We start from the raw sequence: 23,600 nt of genomic DNA, 5'->3' as shown, positions 1-23,600 counted from the left end.
AAAGGCTGAGCGCCTGCATTTCTGCTATGTGTTTCTGCAGTCTCTGAAGAGCATTCACATGTCTGAAAGTAGTCGTAGTAGTTCAAATGTGCAGAAAAAATATGGAAGCATGCTTTCTATAACCTGTGACATGTTCTTTACACTTCTTGGGTTATCAAGTTGGGGCCATTTTATCATCTATAAAATGGGAACGGTGGCAGTGCTGTTATGAGGACAAACAAAAACAACTCTGCAGCACTCACACACATTACAGTCCTGGTCACAAACACATGAGCATGACTAGTTCAAATGAATTCTGTTTTCACAAATGGGTGCAGGGCTGAAGGCAAAAACTACACTGTAAAATGTTTTGAGAATAATAGCACCAGCTTTACTGCACTGAGTGGAAAGATCAGCTGAAGTGATACATTATTAACAGTTTTCAAGAAATAAACACATGGAATCACGCAGAAGGATGGAGCTTCAAGAGAACTCATCTGTATGCTAAAGTACCGTTTTACCCCAGAAGAGTGTGATTATATATTTATCTCTCAGTGAATTCTAGAACTGTATTTAAATCACAAAGAAGAAATCCCCCACAACTGCTGTTCATTTTATAATCCTCTGAGGATTCAAAATTCAAATTAGATTGTTTAAGCACAAAAGAATACACTAGGGACAGAAGCGCTGAATGACAAATTAGATGAGGAATGGCAAAATCTGTGGCCCTGTGGATGTTGCTGGACTCTCAACTCCTAGCAGTGCCTGAAAGTATGGCTAATGGTCCAAGCAATATCTAGAGGGTCACAGGGTCTATACCCTTGGATTAGATCCTGTTCACAGGATTGCAAACACATAACGTGCACAAAATCATGTAGAGATGCAAGAGCAGGAATGACGTTTGCTTTGCACAGCGGTATATTCATCACCCCTTTCCCACAAGGAGGGCCATGCACACCAAACAGGAGTGGTTGGCGAGGAGGGGAGCCACCATTCACCTGGCCTCCAGGTAGCCACATTGCGGCCACTTACTGGGAAAGAGAGGAGTGAGGCAGTGGGGAGACTGGGAGCTGAGTGGGAACATCAGCACAGCCAATCCTGCTGGGGCAGCTGCACAGCGCTGACCTCCCCACTGCCTCACTCCTCCTAAAAGCAGTGGCAGCCCCCTTCACTACCAACCACTCTTGGTACTGACGTTTCATGAGACATCCCAGAGTTTATTCCATTTGGCTGTCATGGCGGGTTATAGTCGTCTTCATGTTTCATCACAATGCCCAGCACAGCAATGGAATGGGTCTTATATTGGTAACATTCACATAAACTTTTTAGAAACAGGAGTATTTGTTCCTCATGAAATGTTCCTGCTCATTATAATGCGTTCCTCAGGGCCAGTTTGGGCAACAGTTCAGGGATTTTTTTATGGCACTATGTAGTGAGCTGGCCTGCTAGCTTAATATTCACCAACCACATGGAGATGGCTTGTTGACTAACTGTCACCAGTTGCACATGGTGGTTCTCTTGAAGCACAACTGTTGAGAAACTGAGCTGTGATTCACAATACTTTGGGAGGAGCGTATCTCCATGGAATCAATCTAAGGATAATTGAATAGCTAAAAAATCATGCTGGAGATGGAGCTAAACCAGCCCATGCACAGTTGCCTGAGAGTAAGTCCCACTGGGCCAAAGGTGATACAATACTTAGTAAGCAATTTTTTTAAAAATCCCGTTTTTATATTAACTAAGCAAGTAGAAGTTGTTTCTCTTAACAGAAGTAACTGCACTCCTCTAACTTTGCCAATCAATGCTCAGAAATGCTAGTTCTGTTCAGGAAGCCTGTTGACCAGGGTCTTGGCACTGGTGATACTTACTTCAGGTCCACCCTGCAAATGTGTGTCAGGCGAGATTTCCCAGAGCCACAGGGCTCTATTAAGTACTGGGAATCCATAACAACTGCTCGCACTCCTCCCATCAGAGGGGCTTCTTCATGTTCCACGGATACAGCCACCAATACGCACATCCCCTTAGGCAAATCAGTTCTCCACGTCCTGTTGAAACAGGTTTTAAGACAGGAAATGTGAATTGGAGGGGAAGAAATAAGGTATCCAGCCTTGCGTTTATTCTTTCAGTAGTATACTTGCCTCAGTACAACGATGCAGAAGAGTGATTTGAGAGAAGAAGGGCAAATATGGTGGCTGTGGGAGTGTGGCCTAACACAAAATGGCTGCCAATGGGAGCATGCCATAACACAACATGGCTGCCACATGTAAAAGAAAAGAAAAAAGAGACAGGAGCACAAAATGCTGCAGGAATGCACCTTGTCAATGGAAAGAGGCACACACAGCAGCCACCACACTCGCTCATAGAAAGAAGCTGGGAGAGTGGATGTCCAGTCCTGGCACCCAATGAAATGTGAGCATGTTTAAGGGGACAATGTAGGAGGAGAGCTGAGCAGCAAGAACAAGTCTCTTAGGTTGTAATTTTCTGAGGGGAGGGCATTTTACTGAGGACTATTTTAAAATAGAAAGGGACTGATTGTTTTGTTTCCAAACTAAATTTCAAGCCAACATGTCTACCTGTCTCAGTCCTGATGGATTTGGAGAAGAAGAAATATATATATATATATATATATATATATATATATATATATATATATATTTGAAGTCTTATGGCAGTTCCAGCATTTCCTCAGTTTGGTACGCAGCTAGGTCCCCCACCCCCTAGCCAAGGAAGATGCCTCGGCATAAGCACTTCTTACACAATGGGGGAGGGTAGTAATAGAAACTGAAGTATCTGCCTGCCATGAGGAACACAACTCCTTATGGAGCCACTGCAGGAAAAAACCAGAACAATTGGATCAGTGGAATTAATGCTGTTCTGACACCCTACACAGCTACATAAATTAAATAGTCATTGTCTGAGGCAGCTGCCAATATTTATGGTTTAATGGCATCATTTAATAAATAGTTTTCAGAGTGAAAGATGCAAAGGTGTTCTTTTTTAGAGAGAAAGAGATTTGAACTGATTTTATAGATAGCTGATACGAGTGAAGTGTATTTTCTGTTTTTTACTGAGGAGTTTAAGCTATGTACCTTCATCTACATTCAACATAAACACTGCAAAATGCCACTGTAGTTAAACTCCCACAAGAGGAAATGTTTAGATAAATTTATGGCGGGTAAGGCTACCAGCCATGATATCTATGCTCTGCCTCCATGGTCAGAGGCAGGAATGCATCTGAATACCAGTGAATGGAAACCACAGGAGGGGAATGAATTATCACGCTCCGGTTCTTGCAGGATTTCCATAGGCATTGGGTTGGCCACTGCGAGAACAGGATGCTGGCCTACCACTAGCCTGATTTATCTGGGCTATTATGGTCCTAAACAAAATTAGAAAAGTCATTTGGGTAAAAATAATATTTACAGAAAAAAGGACGATGCCATATGAAGTACAAATGTATAAATATTCAACGTGCCTTGGTGGTAAGGTTGCTAACATATTCTACCACTAAATTAATTTACCTGAGGACTAAGAAGTCTCTAGCAGGATGGGGAGCCATACTGTTCAAAACATATTGGTAGACCTCCGTCTGCTTGTCCAACGTTTCAATGACTTTCCACTGCAAGAAATCCTCATCCCAAAGGTGGCGTTCTCTTAGAACTCGGTTCAATACAACAGACGGAGGAGCCTCAACTTCCACGGATGCCTTCCAAATCCTCAATGGGTTTCCATCTCCTACCTTAATCGAGGGAGTGGCGGTAAGGAGGAAGGGAAGACAAGAGAAGGGAAAGTGATGATGGGTTAAGCGTAAAGAATGAGACAAGGAGAAAAACCCAAAGAAGCCAGTCTGTGTACCTAAAGTATTTCTACCTGCCCCCAGGAAATGTACGCCAATGTCCCCTGCAGACAGCAACCTGCACTATTCTGGATGCCACCCTGGAAGGTTCCTTAACCTTCACAAGCTGGTTTTGGGGTGCAGAAAGGCTAGAGGGGAAAGAAGGGCCCTCAGAATGCCAGCACCTGTTGATTATGAACTGAAATCTCATTCATGCTTCCACTAGATTGTACTGCTGAGCTACATGAAATCCCATGTGCAATGTGACTGTGTGGTAAAACTATTAATCAAGGGAAGCAAACTAGTGGCTGAACACTGGATTAGCTACCGACAATGGAAACTTGGATATGTAGAAGCAAAGTATAAAATTGACTTATTTTAATCGTCTTAAGTCAGGGGTAGAGAACCTGTGCCCCACCAGAAATTCTTGGATTCCAGCTCCCACCAGTACTAGCCAGCATGGTCAGGGATGATGGGAGTTGTAGTCCCAGAACATCTAGGAAGCTACAGGTTAGGCATCATTGATTTAAAGGATGGGAAGATCAACTTATGGAGTACTCTTCAAAGACAATGGGAACTGCTTATTAGATTTTGGAACTGCACTTTTCTGTCTGAAAATGTCAAACATTAAGTGCTGGTTCTAATTTAAAACTTTTTATTTAATAGACATGATTTGTATGTGTCGTGTTAGCTTTCCTAAAAAAGAACTTTTAAAAAACTGATTATATACTCCCTCCCTGCCCGCCACTTGCTATGTATTATGGTTATATACACACAGGTGTGTCTCATTGAATCCTGATCAACATTTTTCTGGGGTTTCAAGAGGGTTCCCCAAATATCATGCAAAATTTGACAATATATGTTTTGGTTGCAGAAACTACCTTTTTGTAGCACAGGTCCGTATTTTCTGCGCTGGAACAAGTGACCCATCCTTTGAATTTTTCTTTCGCTTCTTTGCAGAGGCTCTGTATTAGACTTTCTAGGTAGGTCCGGTAATTCCCACCTTCTTCGTCCATTTGCTTGCCCAGTTCCACCAGAGTTGGAGCATGCACTTCGGCCTCAACATACGAGTTCCGAGACTGTGTTACCGTGTCATGTGGGATCTGCGAGTGGGGGAAGAGATGGAAGAATTGATTTGGAATTAATATTTTTGTGGAAAACCTATTTCATAGAAATCCTGTTTGGAAATATCTGCCTGACACTAATCGTAAGATTACAAATATCTAAATTCCAAAAAGGAATACTGAATATGTCAGAGTTCTGTTGAGGTGCTGTTCCTCTGCCCTTGCATGATTACCAGCATCTATGGGGAAGAGAGGGTGTATGCTACCTGTCTTCCCTCCCTGCTTGGGTTTTGCCACTCCACCAGCTTTGGGGAGCTGGAGCACTCAAGCAGAAGTTATCCTTCCACCTTGTGGAGATCAACGGTGATACATGGTTGGAAGCAGTGCACTTGCCCCTCCTCTCCTTCATCACATGACTACTTAGAACACCTGAATGACACTTGTCTATTGGTTCACTGTTATGTCTTGTCCACTGGGCTGTTCTTCAAGTCCAAATAATACTAGGTAGGTTAAGACTTTATTTTATATTCAAGTAACATTAGTATAGAACACTATACTATCCTTATAGCATAGAACAGACTGTTCTTATGAGACAACTCAAAATCACAAAGATATATGGAAGGGTTGTTTTTTTTTTGACAACTGTAACCTTTTGTAATGAAAGAGACTGATGAATTGAATAACAATGTTCCAGAAAGTTAGAGAGGAAATCACTTAGAGGTCCCTTCCAGGTGAACAACAAAATACTCCAGTGCATAAACTTTTATTCCAAGGCTAAAGTGGAACTTTATAGGCAAAGTACTTGAAAGCATGTTCCCTTATGAATATTGACTTCTGAATCTTTCACTTACCTCAAAAAGTTTATCGCATTCTGCTATCATGTGTGCAAGTCCCTGAGTTGCTGCCAGGTTTTCACTGAGATCTTTCTGATCAGGCTTCCCTGTTGCGTATTTCTTCTGTATTACTCTGCAAATGAATTCAGTGTTTCAAGTATGATAAAGGAACAACAGCCTTTTTCAGATGAAAGGCAACGTTGTGACACTTATAACTTTTCAGTACCAACCTACAAAGAGTCTTTTACAGTCTACTTTTATCATTTGAGGGAAAACCCTTTGTACTGAGGAGAAAGGGGATGCCTTAAACATTCTCATGGCAAAGAAATAAAAATCACTAAAAGGTTAAAGAGTCAAACATAACAAGTTGCCTAAAGGAGCGTCTCCACCCCCATCATTCAGCCCGGACACTGAAATATAGCTCCGAGGGCCTTCTGGCGGTTAGCTCCCTGCAAGAAGTGAAGCTACAGGGAACCAGGCAGAGAGCCTTCTCGGCAGTGGTGCCTGCCCTGAGGATGTCAAGGAAATAAACAACTATCTGACTATTAGAAGACATCTGAAGGCAGCCTTGTTCACGGATGTTTTTAATGTTTGATGTCGTATTGTATTTTAATTTGTTGAAAGCTGCCCGGAGTGGCTGGGGGAACCTAGTCAGATAAGCATCTTCATTGGTTTTACCAGATGCCAGGGACTGAATCAGGACCTTTTGCATGCTTAGCGACTGCTCTACCATTGACCTACAGCTCTTCTTCTGTGCATCATTCATGAGCATCACATGAATGCATCCATAAGGTCATGTTTATGACACATGATACCTATGGCAAGCCCACAAGCAGGACATGAGCACAATATCGCTCTCCCTTCCTCAGCTTCCAGCAGCTGGTATTCTGCTCTTAGCCCTCATGATTAGTAGCCACCGATAACCTTGTCCTCCAGGAATATGAATTTCTGGTTTTATTATCTCATTATCCTCAAAACAGCCACAAGAAAATAGGTTCAGATGAGAGATAGTGACTGGGTCAAAGTAACCCAGTGAGTTTCATGGCTGAGCAAGGAATTCAAAGCAACTTTAACGAATTTCCACATACATTCGCTGACCCTGAGATAAAAGCTTTCAACGAGTCTTTGTTCTGAAACTTGAAATTTTACAATGTCCATGTATAACATTTAGCCATTATTCTTACTACTACTACTACTGCTAAGAATTACCCCACCTTCACCCTAAGGTCCCAGCGGGTGTCATGACAATTTGAAACGCAACATTAAAAAATAGTTTAAAACATTACAATCCTAAGAAGAGGGTGAGTCGTAAAAATATACACCTCAGTTGTCAAACTCCAGGGTTAAGAGGTGAGTCCTCTGCATTCAATGAAAGCTGAATAGTGAAGGTTTCAGACATGCTTCTGTGGGGAGGAAGGTCAACAACTTACGGTTGCCACAGAATAATGTCACTTCCAACTAGGGCATTGGTAGGAGTTTTGTGCTGAGTCTCAGATTTCCTGCCCCTTCTCCCATTTTTTTTGAAAAACAGACTTTGCTTACTGGGTTGCTGTGCATGAAGCATAGCACTGGCAAGACCCCAGCAACCTAAAGCTGCATCTATACATATATAAATCAGCAAATGCAAAATGCGGGTCACACGTCTCTGCCCCGAGTCTTTATAAGCACCTAGCAACGCTCTTAACTTGCAACCCAGAGCAAGAAAAGTAGCAATTCCTTACCTTGGCGAGCTTTCTTTCTTGACCAGATTGAGATGGAAAAGCGAAGGGGCCAGGCACACGGCTATGTTCATGGGTGTCATCTGGTTCTCTTCCACGGAAGTGACGTCATTGAGGAAACAAAGCAAAGTCTGCAAAACCTCCCTGTTTTCATCTGACATCAACATGATGGCAGCCTGGACTGCCTGAAGCCGTTGTTCTTTTGGAACATCTGAGGGAACGAAACGTGCCGCTTAATAAAAATTTGATTGTATATTCAAACAAGAGCTTTGGGACATCAGATCTCACCTCCAAACTCCAAATTACTTCTGGAAGAGAGCTAGTGTGCAGCAATAGTAAGTTTTTCTTGTTCACATCCTGTGACCTACCGTATTTTTCCCTCTATAACACGCAGATTTTTTCTCCTAAAAAGGAAGGGGAAATGTCTGTGCGTGTTATTGAGCGAATGTGTGGTCCCTGGAGCCAAATGGCAAAAAAAATCAGGCAAAAATCAAATCGCGCGTCTCGGAGAAGGGAAACCTGAAAAGAGGAAGTGGCTGCTTTCCTGCATTCTGCCTCAGGGTCTTACTGCCCACCCTCCTCTGTTTCCTTGCTGTGTTTGCTCAAACGGAACAAAGAGCAGGGAAAGCCCCTCCCCTCCAGGCAAGCAGAGGGGAAAGCAGAGTGTCGTCTCTGTGCTCCGGTGCTGCTGAAAACATGCAGGAGGAGAGAGAGAGAGAGAGAGAGAGAGAGAGAGAGAGAGAGAGAGAGAGCTGGCTGGCTTGGGTGGGTAGGTGAGGGAAAACTTTTGCCTTCCTTTCCTCCCTCCCGTTATACCCCTCTCCTGCATTCTTAGCCAGCTGCTTCTCTGCACACCCCTCTCGTGCTCCTTGTCCATTCTGTATTTTTCCTTCCTTCCCCACTTAAAATGTGGTTAAAAAGCATGGATCCACATGGATCCTCAGGATCTTTGCATTGTTGTTGTTGTTGTTTAGTCGTTTAGTCGTGTCCGACTCTTCGTGACCCCATGGACCAGAGCACGCCAGGCACCTCTGTCCTCCACTACCTCCCGCAGTTTAGTCAAACTCATGCTGGTAACCTCGAAAACACTATCCAACCATCTCATCCTCTGTCGCCCCCTTCTCCTTGTGCCCTCCATCTTTCCCAGCATCAGTGTCTTCTCCAGGGAGTCTTCTCTTCTCATGAGGTGGCCAAAGTACTGGAGCCTCAGCTTCACTATCTGTCCTTCCAGTGAGCACTCAGGGCTGATTTCATTAAGAATGGATGCATTTGATCTTCTTGCAGTCCATGGGACTCTCAAGAGTCTTCTCCAGCACCATAATTCAAAAGCATCAATTCTTCGGCGATCAGCCTTCTTTATGGTCCAGCTCTCACTTCCATACATCACTACTGGGAAAACCATGGCTTTAACTATACGGACCTTTGTTGGCAAGGTGACGTCTCTACTTCTCAAGATGCTGTCTAGGCATTGGGTCACCCCAAATTCACCATCAGATCACATAGCATGTCCATGGCTACAGCCTGCCCCCCCCCCCAAATCACGCACCCACTGTTGCCTGGGGCTGCAATGGTGCAAAAACGTGGTTACAAAACATGGATCCTCAGGATCTTTGCATTGGGTCACCCCAAATTCACCATCAGAGCACATAGCATGTCCATGGCTACAGCCTGCCCCCCCCCAAATCACACACCCACTGTTGCCTGGGGCTGCAATGGTGCAAAAACGTGGTTACAAAGCATGGATCCACAGGGATTCTCAGGATTTTTGCATTGGGTCACCCCAAATTCACCATCAGATCACATGTCTGTGGCCACAGCATGAAGCACAAAAATGATACATCCACTGTTTCATTCAGAATGTTTTTTCCCTTGTTTTCCTCCTCTAAAAACGATGTGCGTGTTATGGTCAGGTGCGTGTTATCGAGCGAAAAATACGGTACTTTGTGCCTTGCTGTTCGCCAGTGGTGCAGTCAGGTGGTTTTAGACTCTGGACTTGAAAGTTCCTTCACTTGCAGTATAATCCCATGCGTGCCAACTCAGAAGTCACTCTCATGGAGTCAAACGGGACTGATTCTCAGGTCAGAGTGTATATTATTACAGCATTACTTCAAAATATAAGCTGCATTTTGTAGCTTAGCAGGGCCCCACATCCAAGGTCCTGCTCTGAAGGCACCACTGCTGTTCACCTTGGGTCGTTTTAGAAATTAGAAACCAGAAAATGGCACCACTGCACAAGCTGGCTAAGCTAGCAGCAAATGGCCATAAACTGTGTCTGTGAAAAGCTCACTGCTCAATACCCAAGCTGTGCTACATCGGCAGGTGGTATGAAGGCTCTGGAATGGCCAGAACTGGTATAAAATATAATACCAGATGCCTTGTTGCCGCCTTTGCCTGGTCAATGGAACACCTTGCCATTTGCCCAACTTCAGGCTCCTGTGTCTTGCCAATGAGCTGAGAGGAACTGGCTGGAAAGACAGCCTCCAAGATTTGTGCAGCAGGACCACCAATAGCTCTGATTTGGCTCTGCCACTTTCCTCTTATTTATTTATTTGATTTATATCCAGCATTCCCTCACAAAGGAGCCTAGGGCAGCAAATGACAAGCTGAAAAAAGCCCCAAGACATTAAAACAATTCGAGTGCAGACGGGAAAAGATCTCTACTTTTAAAAATCTTGTCCTTTTTCCTCTACCACTACTATTTGTAGTAAGGTAAAGGTAAAGGGACCCCTGAACATCAGGTCCAGTCGTGGCCGACTCTGGGGTTGCGGCGCTCATCTCGCTTTATTGGCCGAGGGAGCCGGCGTACAGCTTCTGGGTCATGTGGCCAGCATGACTAAGCTGCTTCTGTCGAACCAGAGCAGCACATGGAAATGCTGTTTACCTTACCGCCGGAGCAGTACCTATTGATCTACTTGCACTTTGATGTGCTTTTGAACTGCTAGGTTGGCAGGAGCAGGGACCGAGCAACGGGAGCTCACCCCATCGCGGGGATTCGAACCGCCGACCTTCTGATCGGCAAGTCCTAGGCTCTGTGGTTTAACCCACAGCGCCACCTGCATCCCTCACTATTTGTAGTAGTAGTATGTATATTTGTAACTGATCTTACTATATCCATCAGGACCATCAAGGTGATGCACTCTGTTAAAAAGCAACCTCACAAACCAGCAATAAAACAGACACATATGGCAATATCCCAAGTTGTGCAGTTTCCCCTTCATCTCCTCCCTGCAGCAGCCCCTGTCTGCATCCCTCCCAGATCTGCTCAGAAGGACTGGGGCTCTGGGCCAATTGTAGAGGTGGGCAGGGGGCTGCGGGGGGAGGGGGAAATCCTTTCAGCTAACATTGTCTGCTCCATTGGCAGATGGGCATAGTTGGGCTTCACCCATAAAGCCCAATAAAACCCAGTAAAAATACAGTCAGTAGCACAAATACAGTTTAAGTGCAGTCAGGAAGCAGAGATCCAAAATTAAACCGGCACAGCAGCCCTTAAAACCCTGGCAGAATACAGAGGTTTTTATAAGCCCTTTCTGTCCCTGCAGAGTTCATCTGGACAGTTTTACTGCTGCAGTTAAATCTCTGGGAAGTGGAGTGGGCCACGCAGTGAACAGGGACCTCATTTCCTTTCGAGAGCGCAATGCCATAACACTGCATGCTCTTTTCTAGGCAACGTTGTTTGTGGCACAACAAGAAAAGATTAGGGAAGCTTGGGAAATGTGTGTCCTCCTCTACAGAGCCAAGGGATGTGTGTGGGGGGGAGTTTAATAAATGCACGAATGGAGGAAGCTTAAATATTGCGCCTGATAAAACTAATTCACAAGCCACCACTCTGTTCACTCAGCTTCCATTCAAGGTTCCCCTGTGTAAATCAGACACTAAACCAATGAAAGAATAGGAGAAACTGCTTTATAGTACACGCTTCAGCAAGCCGTTATCTTCTCTTTATTTGAAGATTCAGGCTGCAACTCTAGACCCAGTTTCCCCGGGAGTAAGCTTGATTGAACTCAGTGGGATTTACCTTTGAGTAGATGTACCTGGGATTGCAATTGTGCTGTCAGTCAAGCATTTTATTTGAACTTTTTTTTTTTAGAGTAAAAAGATGGTGAGGTGAATATATTACAGCTCCAAATTCCTAGGCTGGGGGGAAATGCAGTGTTTTCAAAAGAACAGGAGCAGACAGACTTCTTTATGCTGGGGGAGCGGGGTATCTTCCAACTCCTTTTATAAACCACAGTGCTTGGGCCCACCAGCCAGAACCAATCACAACTTCCTTTTCTCACCTGCATTTCCCCCTCCCCCTTGTAAAGCATGTACAGAGCAGCAAGGAAAATCCAGGGTGGCTGGAATTTTGATTGATGCTCTGCCCATCCATGCATAAGAACATGAGAGATGCTGAGATTTTACCCTATGGAAAACACAACACTAGGTAGACATAGCATTTCCCACCTTGGAATGCTGCTGGTTCTAAAGCATGAAAAACATGAACACAGTGTGCCATGAAACAATTCCAGATCTTAGCAAGAAAATTACAAAAAAGAAAACCCTTCTTTTAAAATTATGGGCTATCTACAGATTGTCTTTCAGTGAAACAAAACTGAAGCCCACTGTTATTATTTTTACACACCAGAAAATCACACACACCCTTTCAATAACTGGTGTTATTTAAGAAGTTTTGACTGCAGCCCTGGTTGGGCTTCATGGGGAAATGCAACTTGCTGCTCCTGCCGGTGTCTCCATTTCCTCCTCTTACTTTGGGGCCAGCTGATTTTATGTGTTTGCTGGTAAATCAAACAGCAAGGTGAGAAGGGATTTTGTTGTTGATGCTAGTATGATCTCAGCAAACACATTAGACTAGGGCTTCCCAAGTCCCCGGCTGGAATTCCCATCATCCCTGAATACTGGTCCTGCTAGCTAGGGATGATGGGAGTTGTAGTACACAAACAGCTGGAGACCCAAGTTTGGGAAAGCCTGCATTAAACCAGACTCTGAATAGTTTAAAGGCCTAATAGTCCACATTCACTACTAATGAAAACAACCCTAGTACTTACACTGATATATGTGGAGGAATGTTTCTCCTAATTTGCTAGTGAGAAGAGGCTCAGGCAGGTCCCTGAAAAACTGCTTTACCATATCTGCCACATCATATGCTGACTGGTCTTCATAGTTGACATTTTCAGGAGAGCTTTCGTTCATGTGGCGTAAGGCCTGTATTCGGGATTTCACACCTGACTTCCGGAAAAGACCCACCTAAAAGATAAGCCACATTCTGTTAGCTATGTAGCTATTTGGCATTATGATCAGTGAGAAAAATACACATTATACAGAAGTATCTTAAAAAAAGACCTAAACCACAATTGCTGTAATTAAATAAGGATCAGGGCATATTCCAGTCAATGGGTTGGCTCCAAAGATACACAAGTTGCGCTCTACTCATGGAAAGTAAGAGGGTAGTTTTGTAGATTTCTCTCTCCTATGTCACCCAAAAATCTACTTCTTTGGGTGGCCAAGAGACCATCTGGAGCAGTATGGGGAGACTACAGGAGGAAAGGGGGAAATGGGAGGAAAGCTGCTCCATTATTTCTGTGAATGGACTCCTCCACTGTGAAAAAATGGGACATTCTTTTTGCAAAAGGACTAATCTGAATCGGAGTCTGTGTAACAGAATCTATAGCTTCCTCCATATTTTATTCATGTGGTCATTTCCCTACATTTGCACAGTTCCGTGGTCCCACCATCTGATACCTCTGTGCTGTGCATAAATATTAGGAGATTAAGGTAATGTGACAAGAACAGCTGTACTCCAATGTTTGTTAACAGCATCAAAACACTTTTAAAAGAAGCTAAACAAGGGAACACTAAAATAGTCACTGTTTAAAACCTAGAAATGCTGAGTAAACAGGCACATCACATGGTGTCAAAATGGTCTCTAAAAAGGTCATTTCCCATATAAGCTACAAAGAAGAGACCCATTAAATGGGGTGGCTGCAATTTTTCCACCTAGAGTACATTTCTATCTGCCTGTAACTCGCAATCCTCTCCCTCACACACCTTTATCAGTAGGTTTACTAGACTTGACTCAGCCTATTCATGTGACACTATTGAGTCTTTAATAATAATAATTTTATTATTTATACCCTGCCAATATGGCTGGGTTTTCCCAGCCTCTCTGGGTGGCTTACAGCATATATGCATTAGTTCCCTTTTTTATGTTTCTGAAAGCCACAACAGAACCAGTGGTGGATCCAGAACAACTGTTTTCCCAGCTACCTTTGAAGCGGAGTGAAACATCGCCATCCGAAGTCCACCACAGATGAAATCAAGTTCCCATTTTGCTGCACTCTCTCCAATGTTTAGGCAATATCTGCTTGCCAGTATGATAAAACCACACTGCTCTCAGATGCTACGAATTAACTACCTTAACAGCAGACTCCTTAACTCTTGCAGAGGGTGTGTATATTGGCTGCCAGATCCAGATCTTCTTCCAGTCTGTCATAGTCTCCAGCCCCAAGTTATGCTATCTTAAGTCATGCTGTGCTGTCAGTGGTTTCTGATATCAAGGCCTTACACACCAAAGAAAATATCACATTCTCTAAATAAAACGACTGAACGCAAGCATTTTCAAAAAGTGCTGAGGACCCGTCTTTGTACATTTTACAGGCAGATGGGGTAATCCATGCATTCTGACTGCGTTTAGCTGTTTTGTTTGACAGTTTTTTCAGATTTTATTTTCAATCTTTTTAAATAATTTATCTTATATAGTTCTTTGTCCTGGTACTGGTGCCAATGAAGTGTGGACGAGAAACATTTAAATACATAAATGAAATAGCTCAGCTACTGTGGCAGACAGTCAGAAAAGATTATTTCTACCTATATCATATACTGGTTGCCAAGTAATAGCTGGATTTGAAGGACATAACTTTCAGACTAAGTCTTCCAGGCTCTTTTCTATCCTGTTGCCTTAGCTGGGAAGAAGATGTGGTAGGGATTAGTTACATAGGCTTTCTGTGATACATAAATATTTTTCCCATGTGCTTTCTTCTGCAAGAAGCTGATAATTCTTCAAATGAGCTGTCTAGCAGCTTTGCACAGCACTGTCTCTTTCCCAGCAGTTCTCCTAAATGGAATGCCCCTGGGGCAAATTCCTGTGTACAAACCACATTTTAATTCCCAAGTGAAGTTTATTATACCACTTGGGATCTATTAAGGTTATTTTTCCTCATTTCACAGTAGGAGGGATGACGACATAGTGTGTAGTGGTGGGGAATCTATGAGAAAAAGAGACTGGGCATGTTTCCGTTTTCAAATTATAGAACTTAAGTTTTCCTTTGCCTCACCATATATATTTGTCTCAATTATCATTGCACTGCTTGACTCAGGACTGATGTTTCTTAATAATGATATTGATGGGCTTACATTTTGCACAGTTTATTACAGTTATAAAGAATCCCAGCTGTCTACTAGAAACAAATGTTTTACTGATCTGAAAACTGACTTTAAATGCAGACTTTAAAATGCTATATACAAAAAGCCTCATGGACTAAATGTCAACACGAAAAGCACTGTAAATAGTTCTGCATTCCAGCATAATTTATGGTCAAATGTGAAGGTTGGAGTCAGAACAGAGCAGGAAACCAACAGTAAGTGACTGCAACACTGAATTTATTTAATACTAAAAGACTGAATTTGTTCTAAGCTGCATCCATCTCTTCATCAGTCTGCGTAATAGAAGCTCTTGTGCCAAACATAAAAAAATTCAATATATATCAAAGGCTAAGCTCTGAATCTATAGTGGCTTGTTACTCATCAGTAACCAGTCTGCAGCTAATCATAGTCTGAATCCATTTTGTTGATCTTTTATGCTTGAGGTTTATTTTGTGATGCACTGGAGGAGCTGGTATAGGTTACGGCTGTGTTAAACGCCTTGGGCATCTTAATGATAGAAAGGAAGGGTAGAAAACCTATTGCTGTTGCTGCTATTATACTTAAGAGGTTCCTTCAAACTATTCCTGCTGCTGATTCACTTAAAAACATGCTGTTCCATGAGAAAAGCTGGAGAGGAAATACAAGCTTTTTCAAGGGAAGAAAAGAGCCTTGGAGCACTGAAGACAACCAGTGGGCCTTCATGTGGCTTACCCCTATTATATTTTATTTCTTGAAACTATTAATAGAAAACAAAATATATTGCACAATAGTAATCCCATCTCCTTTAAAATCAGAAAACAATGAATGGAAACCCCTGGGTTTTACCTTGTTTACTAGAGAAAAGAGTGCAATGCATCCCTCTTAATACTCCAACACATACTTGCAATAGCCTATCAATAAGCTTATATAAAGGACGCGGGTGGCGCTGTGGGTTAAACCGCAGAGTCTAGGACCTGCCGATCAGAAGGTCGGCGGTTTGAATCCCCGCGACGGGGTGAGCTCCCATTGCTCGGTCCCTGCTCCTGCCAACCTAGCAGTTCAAAAGCATGTCAAAGTGCAAGTAGATAAATAGGTACCACTCCGGCGGAAAGGTAAACGGCGTTTCCGTGTGCTGCTCTGGTTCGCCAGAAGCGGCTTAGTCATGCTGGCCACATGACCTGGAAGCTGTACGCCGGCTCCCTCGGCCAATAAAGCGAGATGAGCACCGCAACCTCAGAGTCGGCCACGACTGGACCTAACGGTCAGGGCTCCCTTTACCTTTTTAAGCTTATATATAGTTAGCGCAGAACTGAAAAATAATGTATGTGCCCTCGATCCAGAGCTTTTTTGCACATATCCACTGCTTCGTGCTCATGCACAGCAGGTCTTCCAAACCATCACTCTTTGGGAACATTTATACAATTGCTTTCGAAATGGCATGTGGCTGGTGGAGCAGACATTTGGGAATGTTGGTAAATGGCTCTGCCTTAGCTTGCAGCCAGTATTTACATGCTGGCTCTCTTGCCTTTCTCTCTCTCCTCCCCCTCTTTTTAAAAATGCTTTTCTCATCACACACAGCAGAGGAAAAGCATTAGCCCATACGGTTTCTCAATGCTCTGGTGTGGCCAGCCAAAAGGTCAGAGCACAACACGCCACTTGAAGCTCACTTTAAAATAAGTCTCTCTCAATTACACTTGAATCAGAAGCAAGGATCAGATTCCATGGAAGCAGAATTAAATCTCTTGCTGCATTACACCCTGATGCTGCTAATCTCTCTTATTGTTCAATGATTTTTGTCTGACCTTTTTATTTATTTTTTGTTCTTTGGAACTGCTAAACTGAACTCCCAGATATGCTACTGAAAACCCAGTAGTAATGAGATGTAAGCATTTTTTTCTTGGTAGTGTAAGCCCACTGGTGGTAATTATTACTGTAAGAGAACAGGTCAGAGAGGGTAACTGAATTAATAATATATTACTGATGCAGCTAACTCCTTTTTAATAAAGGTTGTGCATGTTTCTAAGACCAGAATGTGGAGATGGGGATTCGTTGCCCTTCAAGATTCTCAGAAGACAGACAACCTCTATCCATAAAATGATTGAGTTTGTTTCATCTACTTTTTTCTGATGTCTTCTGCTAGGAAGCTTCAGATTTGGGCAAGGGGAACATAGAGATTAATTTCTGGGTGTGTCCACAACCAAATATACATGAATAGTAGCCATAAGACCAATGTCATTCTGTATGCTAGAAGATACAACATTTTAGTTCTACAAACAACAGTAAGTCAATTGTTTATCTGTAAAATGGGACTAACAGTTCCATACTTTCTAGGGTTGCGGTAAAGGCAAGCACAATAAAGACAGTAAAGCATTCTCAAATTAAAGTGTGCTACGTAAATAGTAATTTTTAATGGCAGCAATAGGGCTAGCACACACTACTAAATCCTTAAAACTGTCCAGTCATCCTTGAAGGGACATTATGCTAGTCCAAACAATAAAACCAAAGGCATAAGAACCCACCTCGTATAATTTTAGCTGGGGAAAAGCTGCTATAGGAGTTTGTATGCTCATAAACCTACAGAAATGAAGAACCTACCTGATCCAGGCAATTGTTGCGTAAATAGCGCAGCGCTTGTTGTATGCTCTGTGGAAGGGGCTGCCCTGTTCTTTGCACATGAACTATTAAAGGCACACCAAATATGTTTTTATCCTTGTAGTCTGGAACTTTCATCCTCTTCATGAACTTTGGTACAGACCTAATGATGATAATAACAGTACAAATAAAAAACAACACAACTGTGCATCCTATAAAAACTACCTATCTCTATGGTGGACATACATCATTCCTCCCTGATCACGCAGTGTGTGGGTGCTGTCCTGAGGCATGAAACAGGTTTCTAGCCATGCAGCCCCTGAGTTATTTGAAAGTTCAGAAGTTCTGCAAAACACATTTGCAGAAAAATAACAGCCTAGTCAATTCTCACACCCACAATCAATCAATAACCCACACCAACATTCCCTATGTAGCCACTGGGTTGCTACAGAATGAGGATTGAACAGGAACCAAAAGAAAAACGTAAGAGCATAAGAAAAGTCTGGCTGGATCGAATCAAAGGTCCACCTAGTCCAGCATGCTGTTCTCACAGTTGCCAACCAGATGCCTGCATACAGGACTTGCATGCAAAAGCACTCTATTTACTTGTGGTTCCCAGCAGCTGCTCCTCAAAGGCCTGTTGTTTCCAACACTGGAGGTAGTGCATAACTAGCATAGGTTATAGTAGGGGCAGCAAACAACCTTTTCTTTACTTTGGCTGGTTTACATTACATATAATTCCAGCTAAAACATCTAACCCCCAAAGATGCACACCACATTTAATGACCTGCTTCTTTCCCATAAGTGTTTTGGTTTGGGCATTTGCTTCTTTTTCGATGACATGTGCTCTGTATGGAAGATGAACTTAGTCACTGCATTTCTCTAGTTTTCCAGGAGCAGAATAGAAGGGTTTGATAAAAGGAGCAGCAAAGATGGAAAAAGGAAAGAGTTAACTGGGAGCAAATAGGTTTCGTTCCTACAGCAGAATTTATAGAGGCTTTACGTTTTTGCACATTTTATGCTCTCGGTAGTGGAACTGCCATTGGCAATCAAACATATTTGTTCTACAAGAGAGCATCCTCGGCAACACAGCTTTCAACTAGCTGAGCCCGACACACTTCCTTAGAAAATGCTTGACAACTTGAAGTGCAATAAATAATGGCAGAAGATTAAACTTGAAAGCATGTAGAGTTAATTTCCTCAGTGTGGCTCATTATGTCTGTAATCTCAAATTGCATGATTTATCATTACCATTCAATTTTAGAATTACAGTGAGGGAACATTACATGCCAAATTCGAAGCTCAAATAATGGATTATGGGGAAACTCTCAGGGTTCTGCTTCAGTTCAGTGAGTTTTTATTTCTGAAGCAAACAAATGCAGGCAATAGAAACGCCACAGATGTACCTTTGTGAGAAACATCATTTTAAGTGGAACTGAAGCAAGTTTCAGCTGTGTGAGGTGGGAAGGCAGACACGGTCAAAAGAAGCCATGTGAGGCGTACAAGAGAGGTGGAGATACCTAATGGGCCCAGGGCAACCAGAGGCAGTGGCAGGGGACTGCTCAAGTAGAAAGTTAGGATTCCAACCAATGCCCCCAAAGGCCTCTCTCCACCCAGCTCAGAATAGCTCTACTGACCTCTGCAGTTTACTCATCCTCCCAATGGAAGTACTGCCTGCCTGAAGTGTGGATTGCTCTGCTAGTTGCCAATTATCTTCTCCTGTCATGCAGGAGAATTGGGTCCAATTCCTCAATGGGGAGCTCCTGCTTTGGGGGAGACTCTACAGTTCAGTAGGAGAGCACATGCATTGAGTGTTGGAAGATCCAAATTCTGTTCCCTGAATCTTCAGTTGTAAAAGGAGCACACATAGCAGATGATGGGAAAGAACTCTGTCTGAGACTAATTTGCGTAGCAAATTATTATGGGCTAGATGGAGAAATAGTCTGACTTAAGCAAAGCATCTGCTTCAGGTGGTGGAAGCTGGAAGACAGTGACAGAGAATGAGATCCCTTCTTGTTCTCCTGGGTCAGTGCCCCAGAGGCAGCCTTCTTTGCTTGTTGCTGGCCATCAATATTTGGCCTAGATGCTATCTCCAAATGCTTCACAGCTACTGCCAGTGGACCAAGAGAGCAGGCAGACATCACACATACATTGCTCTCTCATGGCAAACAGTGACTGGGTTAGCTACTCATCCATCAGGATGTCCTAAGAGGTTAACATGTGAAGAGGGAAGAGTGTAGCAAATCAGAAGATCTGGACACTCACATTCTGTGATTCATCGCCCCCGTTGCTATTATTATCTTTCAGCCTCTTCTCTTTCCTCTTTATTTAACTTGACGGATAATTCTCTCTGCACCGTATATTTTCTGAACGGCTGATATCTAGTACAAATCTCTAAATATTACTTTGCAGTTGAACAAGTACATGGTACAACATATAAACTGCAAAGCCATTCCATTAATTTAAGGGAAGTTTGGTTACAAACGTGGTGCCTGTATTTATTTCTCTTGATTATTTTTTATTATAGTTTTACTACTACTGCAGACATGGAGTCTACTGGGAGTGCTCTGAGGCAGCCTTTCTGAATTATGCTTCCTGGGTGACTAGAACCAACAGTAACCAACAGCCTTTGGCTGTAAAATGAGAGCAATAATCCTTAGCACTCTCACAGAGGCCACTAAGATGCCAGCTAATGCTATAAAGTACTCAGCCAGAATATGTTATGTTAGAACAATTACTGTGGACAAATTTTATTTGTAGACTCTGGAACTGAGCTACTTTAAGTAAGCCTCTCTGTGCAATCTACAAGACCATGGCTAGAAAACTGAAACTCACAAGTGCGTGCCCAAGCGCCCTCATCTCTGAAATCTTTAATAAATGCAGAGGAAGAGATCTGAATGCCATTTCATGAAGATGATATTGCGGCAGAAAACCTCAGTGTAGATGACAGAAGTGATACTGACTACAGCAAGAAAGAATATTAATAACCTGTGCTGCAGTCTGTGTCAGTTCCAGATTCCAAACTAAATTTGCCCCCAGTATTTTATGCTGCATGACATACTAAGATGGCTGCATAGCACGCCCAACTGATTCTCTGATCTTGTTCTAGGGAGATCCAACTTTTGGTTCATAATTCACCCGCATCGACAGTTTACTCATAGTAGCAAGGCAGTGATAGCAACATCCTGGAAATTGCTGAGAACCATTTTAATATCACCCTGGTATGAATGTGTAGGAGTTTTAGTATGTCTAACAAAACTTGCATATAATAAGTTTATTGAAATGTGGAGTTTGTTTATAAATTTGTAGAATATGAAATGTCAAAATAATATGTACCTATGTAACTCTATGTATTATTTTCATTGATATAATGCCTAACCAATATTGTTGCTGGTTTTTTAAAATTAAAGGTAGGATTATTTATATATTATATTTGTATTTTACTATTATTATTATTATTATTATTATTATTATTATTATTAAAGGAATTTAAACTCAATGTTTTTTCTTCCCAATGTTCCAGGCTTTCCATTTACTTGCCACACATTTTAGGATCTTGTAGTAGGATGGGAGTAGACACATCACTATTCGCTGCCTAATTCTAAATTAGTTGCAGAATCAATTGACCTTTTACCCTTTAGGTAGCAAAATAACAAAAACCCTGAAACTTCTGTAATGAGAATGCCAGCTAATTTTGCACAACGAACAGAAATGGCTGTAAACTGGCACTGTAATTGCTCTGGCAATGCTCCTGTTAAACACTCAGATTTGGGTTTAGACCCATGTAACACAATAAGGCGATCTCTGAAAACTCACACCAGTTCTATCAATATTTCTAATTAAGCAAGTATTTGGCATTGTAGGGCTAATGCATTCTGTCAACAGAAGGATTTCCGCTTGTGCAATGGAACTCTCTCTCTTCTTCCCCTGTGCGCCTCCTAAAACTGTTGTTGGGTTTCCCTCAACCCTCTGAAGGTTTGGGGAAGAAGCATGGTGCACGTGGGGAGAGAAGAGGAGGGGAAAGCTCTGTTGCACAAGTGGGAATCATTGCACTAAAGGAATGTTGGATGCTGCCCTTGGTCCTGAATGGAGAAGCATAGAGGTGTTGCCACCCTCTAAACCAGCCTTTCTCAACCTGTGGGTCCCCAGATGTTGTTGAACTACAACTCCCATCACCCCTAGCTAGCAAGGCCAGAGCTCAGGGATGATGGGAGCTATAGTCCAACAACATCTGGGGACCCACATGTTGAGAACCACTGCTCTAAACATCTCTACAGCACCACAACATGTGTATAATGCTTAAATAGCCAAAGCTTCTCTTCCTGATGAGATAACAATCTTGGCATGGACCCTTGGACCATTAGTTCACTTCCCACAGATGGAAATAGGAAATTTTGTAATTTTAGAAATACAAAATGGGTTTTCACCATAAAAGCAAAATGAAGCTTCTGTCATTGGGCCCTTTCAGAGGTCCAGAGAGACTGGGGCTACTTCCAGCTTTTGAGACCCCCAGCCATAATAACGCGGGTGGTTATTTGGACGCGGGTGGCGCTGTGGGTAAAACCTCAGCGCCTAGGGCTTGCCGATCGCATGGTCAGCGGTTCAAATCCCCGCGGCGGGGTGCACTCCCGTCGTTCGGTCCCAGCGCCTGCCAACCTAGCAGTTCGAAAGCACCCCCGGGTGCAAGTAGATAAATAGGGACCGCTTACCAGCGGGAAGGTAAACGGCGTTCCGTGTGCTGCGCTGGCTCGCCAGATGCAGCTTGTCACGCTGGCCACGTGACCCGGAAGTGTCTGCGGACAGCGCTGGCTCCCGGCCTATAGAGTGAGATGAGCGCACAACCCTAGAGTCTGGCAAGACTGGCCCGTACGGGCAGGGGTACCTTTACCTTTACCCTTTTAGCCATAATAATAACAACAATAATTGACAGCATACCAAAAAGCCACCCAAAAAAGAGTGCCTTTGGGGAAGGGTCATAGCTCAGAGGTAGAGCACCTGCTTTGCATGCAAAAGGTTCCAGATTCAATCCATGTAGGGCTAGGAGTGTCACTTGCCTGAAACCCGGAACAGCTGCTCCAAGTCAGTGCAAAGAATGCTGAGATGGACCAATGATCTGACTCAGCAGAAAGCAACTTTCTATGTTTCTTATGAGTAGTTTGTTTATATGATCAGCTAAACTGAGAAGACATGTTCACCACTGGGTAACCTTGTGTGATCATGTCCTATGCATTTTTATTAATATTTAGGAACATTTTTAACACTTTAATTTGGCAAATTCTGCATCAGTTGATGACGACAACAACAACAAAAGAAAGTCTTTGTACCAAATCACATCTCTTATTTGCTTAAAGTCGCAACCAAAAGTTAAAAGTATCTGCTCGCCACATTTGGATCTGCTGTGAATTTAAAAAAAATTGCAAAACTGATCAAAAGCTAAAATTTGAGTTTCCCTTTCAGTTTGAGGTCCAGGCAAAATGAGCCTTCCAGACCCTCCCTATGATCAGCCCTCTCTGTGTAATCTAAATTGCCCAATGTACTGTACGTTTCAAGTAAAGAAAAAACATGGTTGTAAGGATGACCTTTAGACTAAATGAAATAAATAAATAAATAAATAAATAAATAGGGGAAAAAACTGCTGCAACAGCCATTCCTTGGCTATATTAAACTCTTCACCAAAAAGATTCCCCCATGTCAAAAGTGCATACTGATGGAACAAGTTGTGTTGATTTTACGATGAACATAATTTTTAGGCTTCATCACAACAGTATGCTGAAAAAAGTGCAAATGCCTTAAACTATGTTAGTACTCACCAAGTCCAGCCATGCTTGTTTGACATGGAGTATTTTTCCATGATGGCAGTAAGACGAAGCAGGGAAAATTTTTGCAGCAGATTTAACTGAGCAGCTGACTGACTGCTGATCTGCAGTGATCCTATGGCATGGCACAGTTGGTGAGAGATCTGAAAACTGTGCCAACGTAATCGCCTTTAGACAAACAAAGTAAAAAGCAACAGAATAAGATGTTTGATTATGGTGCTATGTTTGAGGCCTCTGAGAGATTTGCACCTGCAAGTATACAATATTTCCTTCTGCCGTCCATCCATACTGGTTGTTTCTAGAGACTACTCTCCACATTTAACTAACATAAAAACAACCCATTTGAAAAAGTCTATATGTCTGAG

The 23,600-nt window shown here is 42.8% G+C and overlaps 1 protein-coding gene across 8 annotated transcripts in view; it reads right to left on the bottom strand.

Annotated features, from left to right (window-relative positions):
* The window catches only part of STARD13 (StAR related lipid transfer domain containing 13), a 220,872-nt gene that overhangs the window by 10,568 nt on the left and 186,704 nt on the right, over positions 1-23,600 (bottom strand). For all 8 annotated transcript variants that reach the window (XR_014546985.1, XR_014546986.1, XR_014546987.1 and 5 more), the window contains 8 exons: positions 23,230-23,403; positions 17,423-17,582; positions 12,475-12,673; positions 7,433-7,640; positions 5,730-5,844; positions 4,696-4,917; positions 3,501-3,718; positions 1,848-2,024 (listed from right to left, as the gene is read on the bottom strand). Coding sequence is in view for 5 of the 8 variants with exons in the window: in XM_083609001.1 (XP_083465127.1) it covers positions 1,848-2,024; positions 3,501-3,718; positions 4,696-4,917; positions 5,730-5,844; positions 7,433-7,640; positions 12,475-12,673; positions 17,423-17,582; positions 23,230-23,403 (1,473 nt within the window). In the remaining 3 variants the exon portion in view is untranslated. The remainder of the gene's footprint in view (positions 1-1,847; positions 2,025-3,500; positions 3,719-4,695; positions 4,918-5,729; positions 5,845-7,432; positions 7,641-12,474; positions 12,674-17,422; positions 17,583-23,229; positions 23,404-23,600) is intronic.

Source organism: Podarcis filfolensis, assembly GCF_964270895.1.
Source record: "Podarcis filfolensis genome assembly, chromosome: 4".
Lineage (NCBI taxonomy): Eukaryota > Metazoa > Chordata > Lepidosauria > Squamata > Lacertidae > Podarcis > Podarcis filfolensis.
This window is presented reverse-complemented; position numbering and strand designations above follow the sequence as displayed.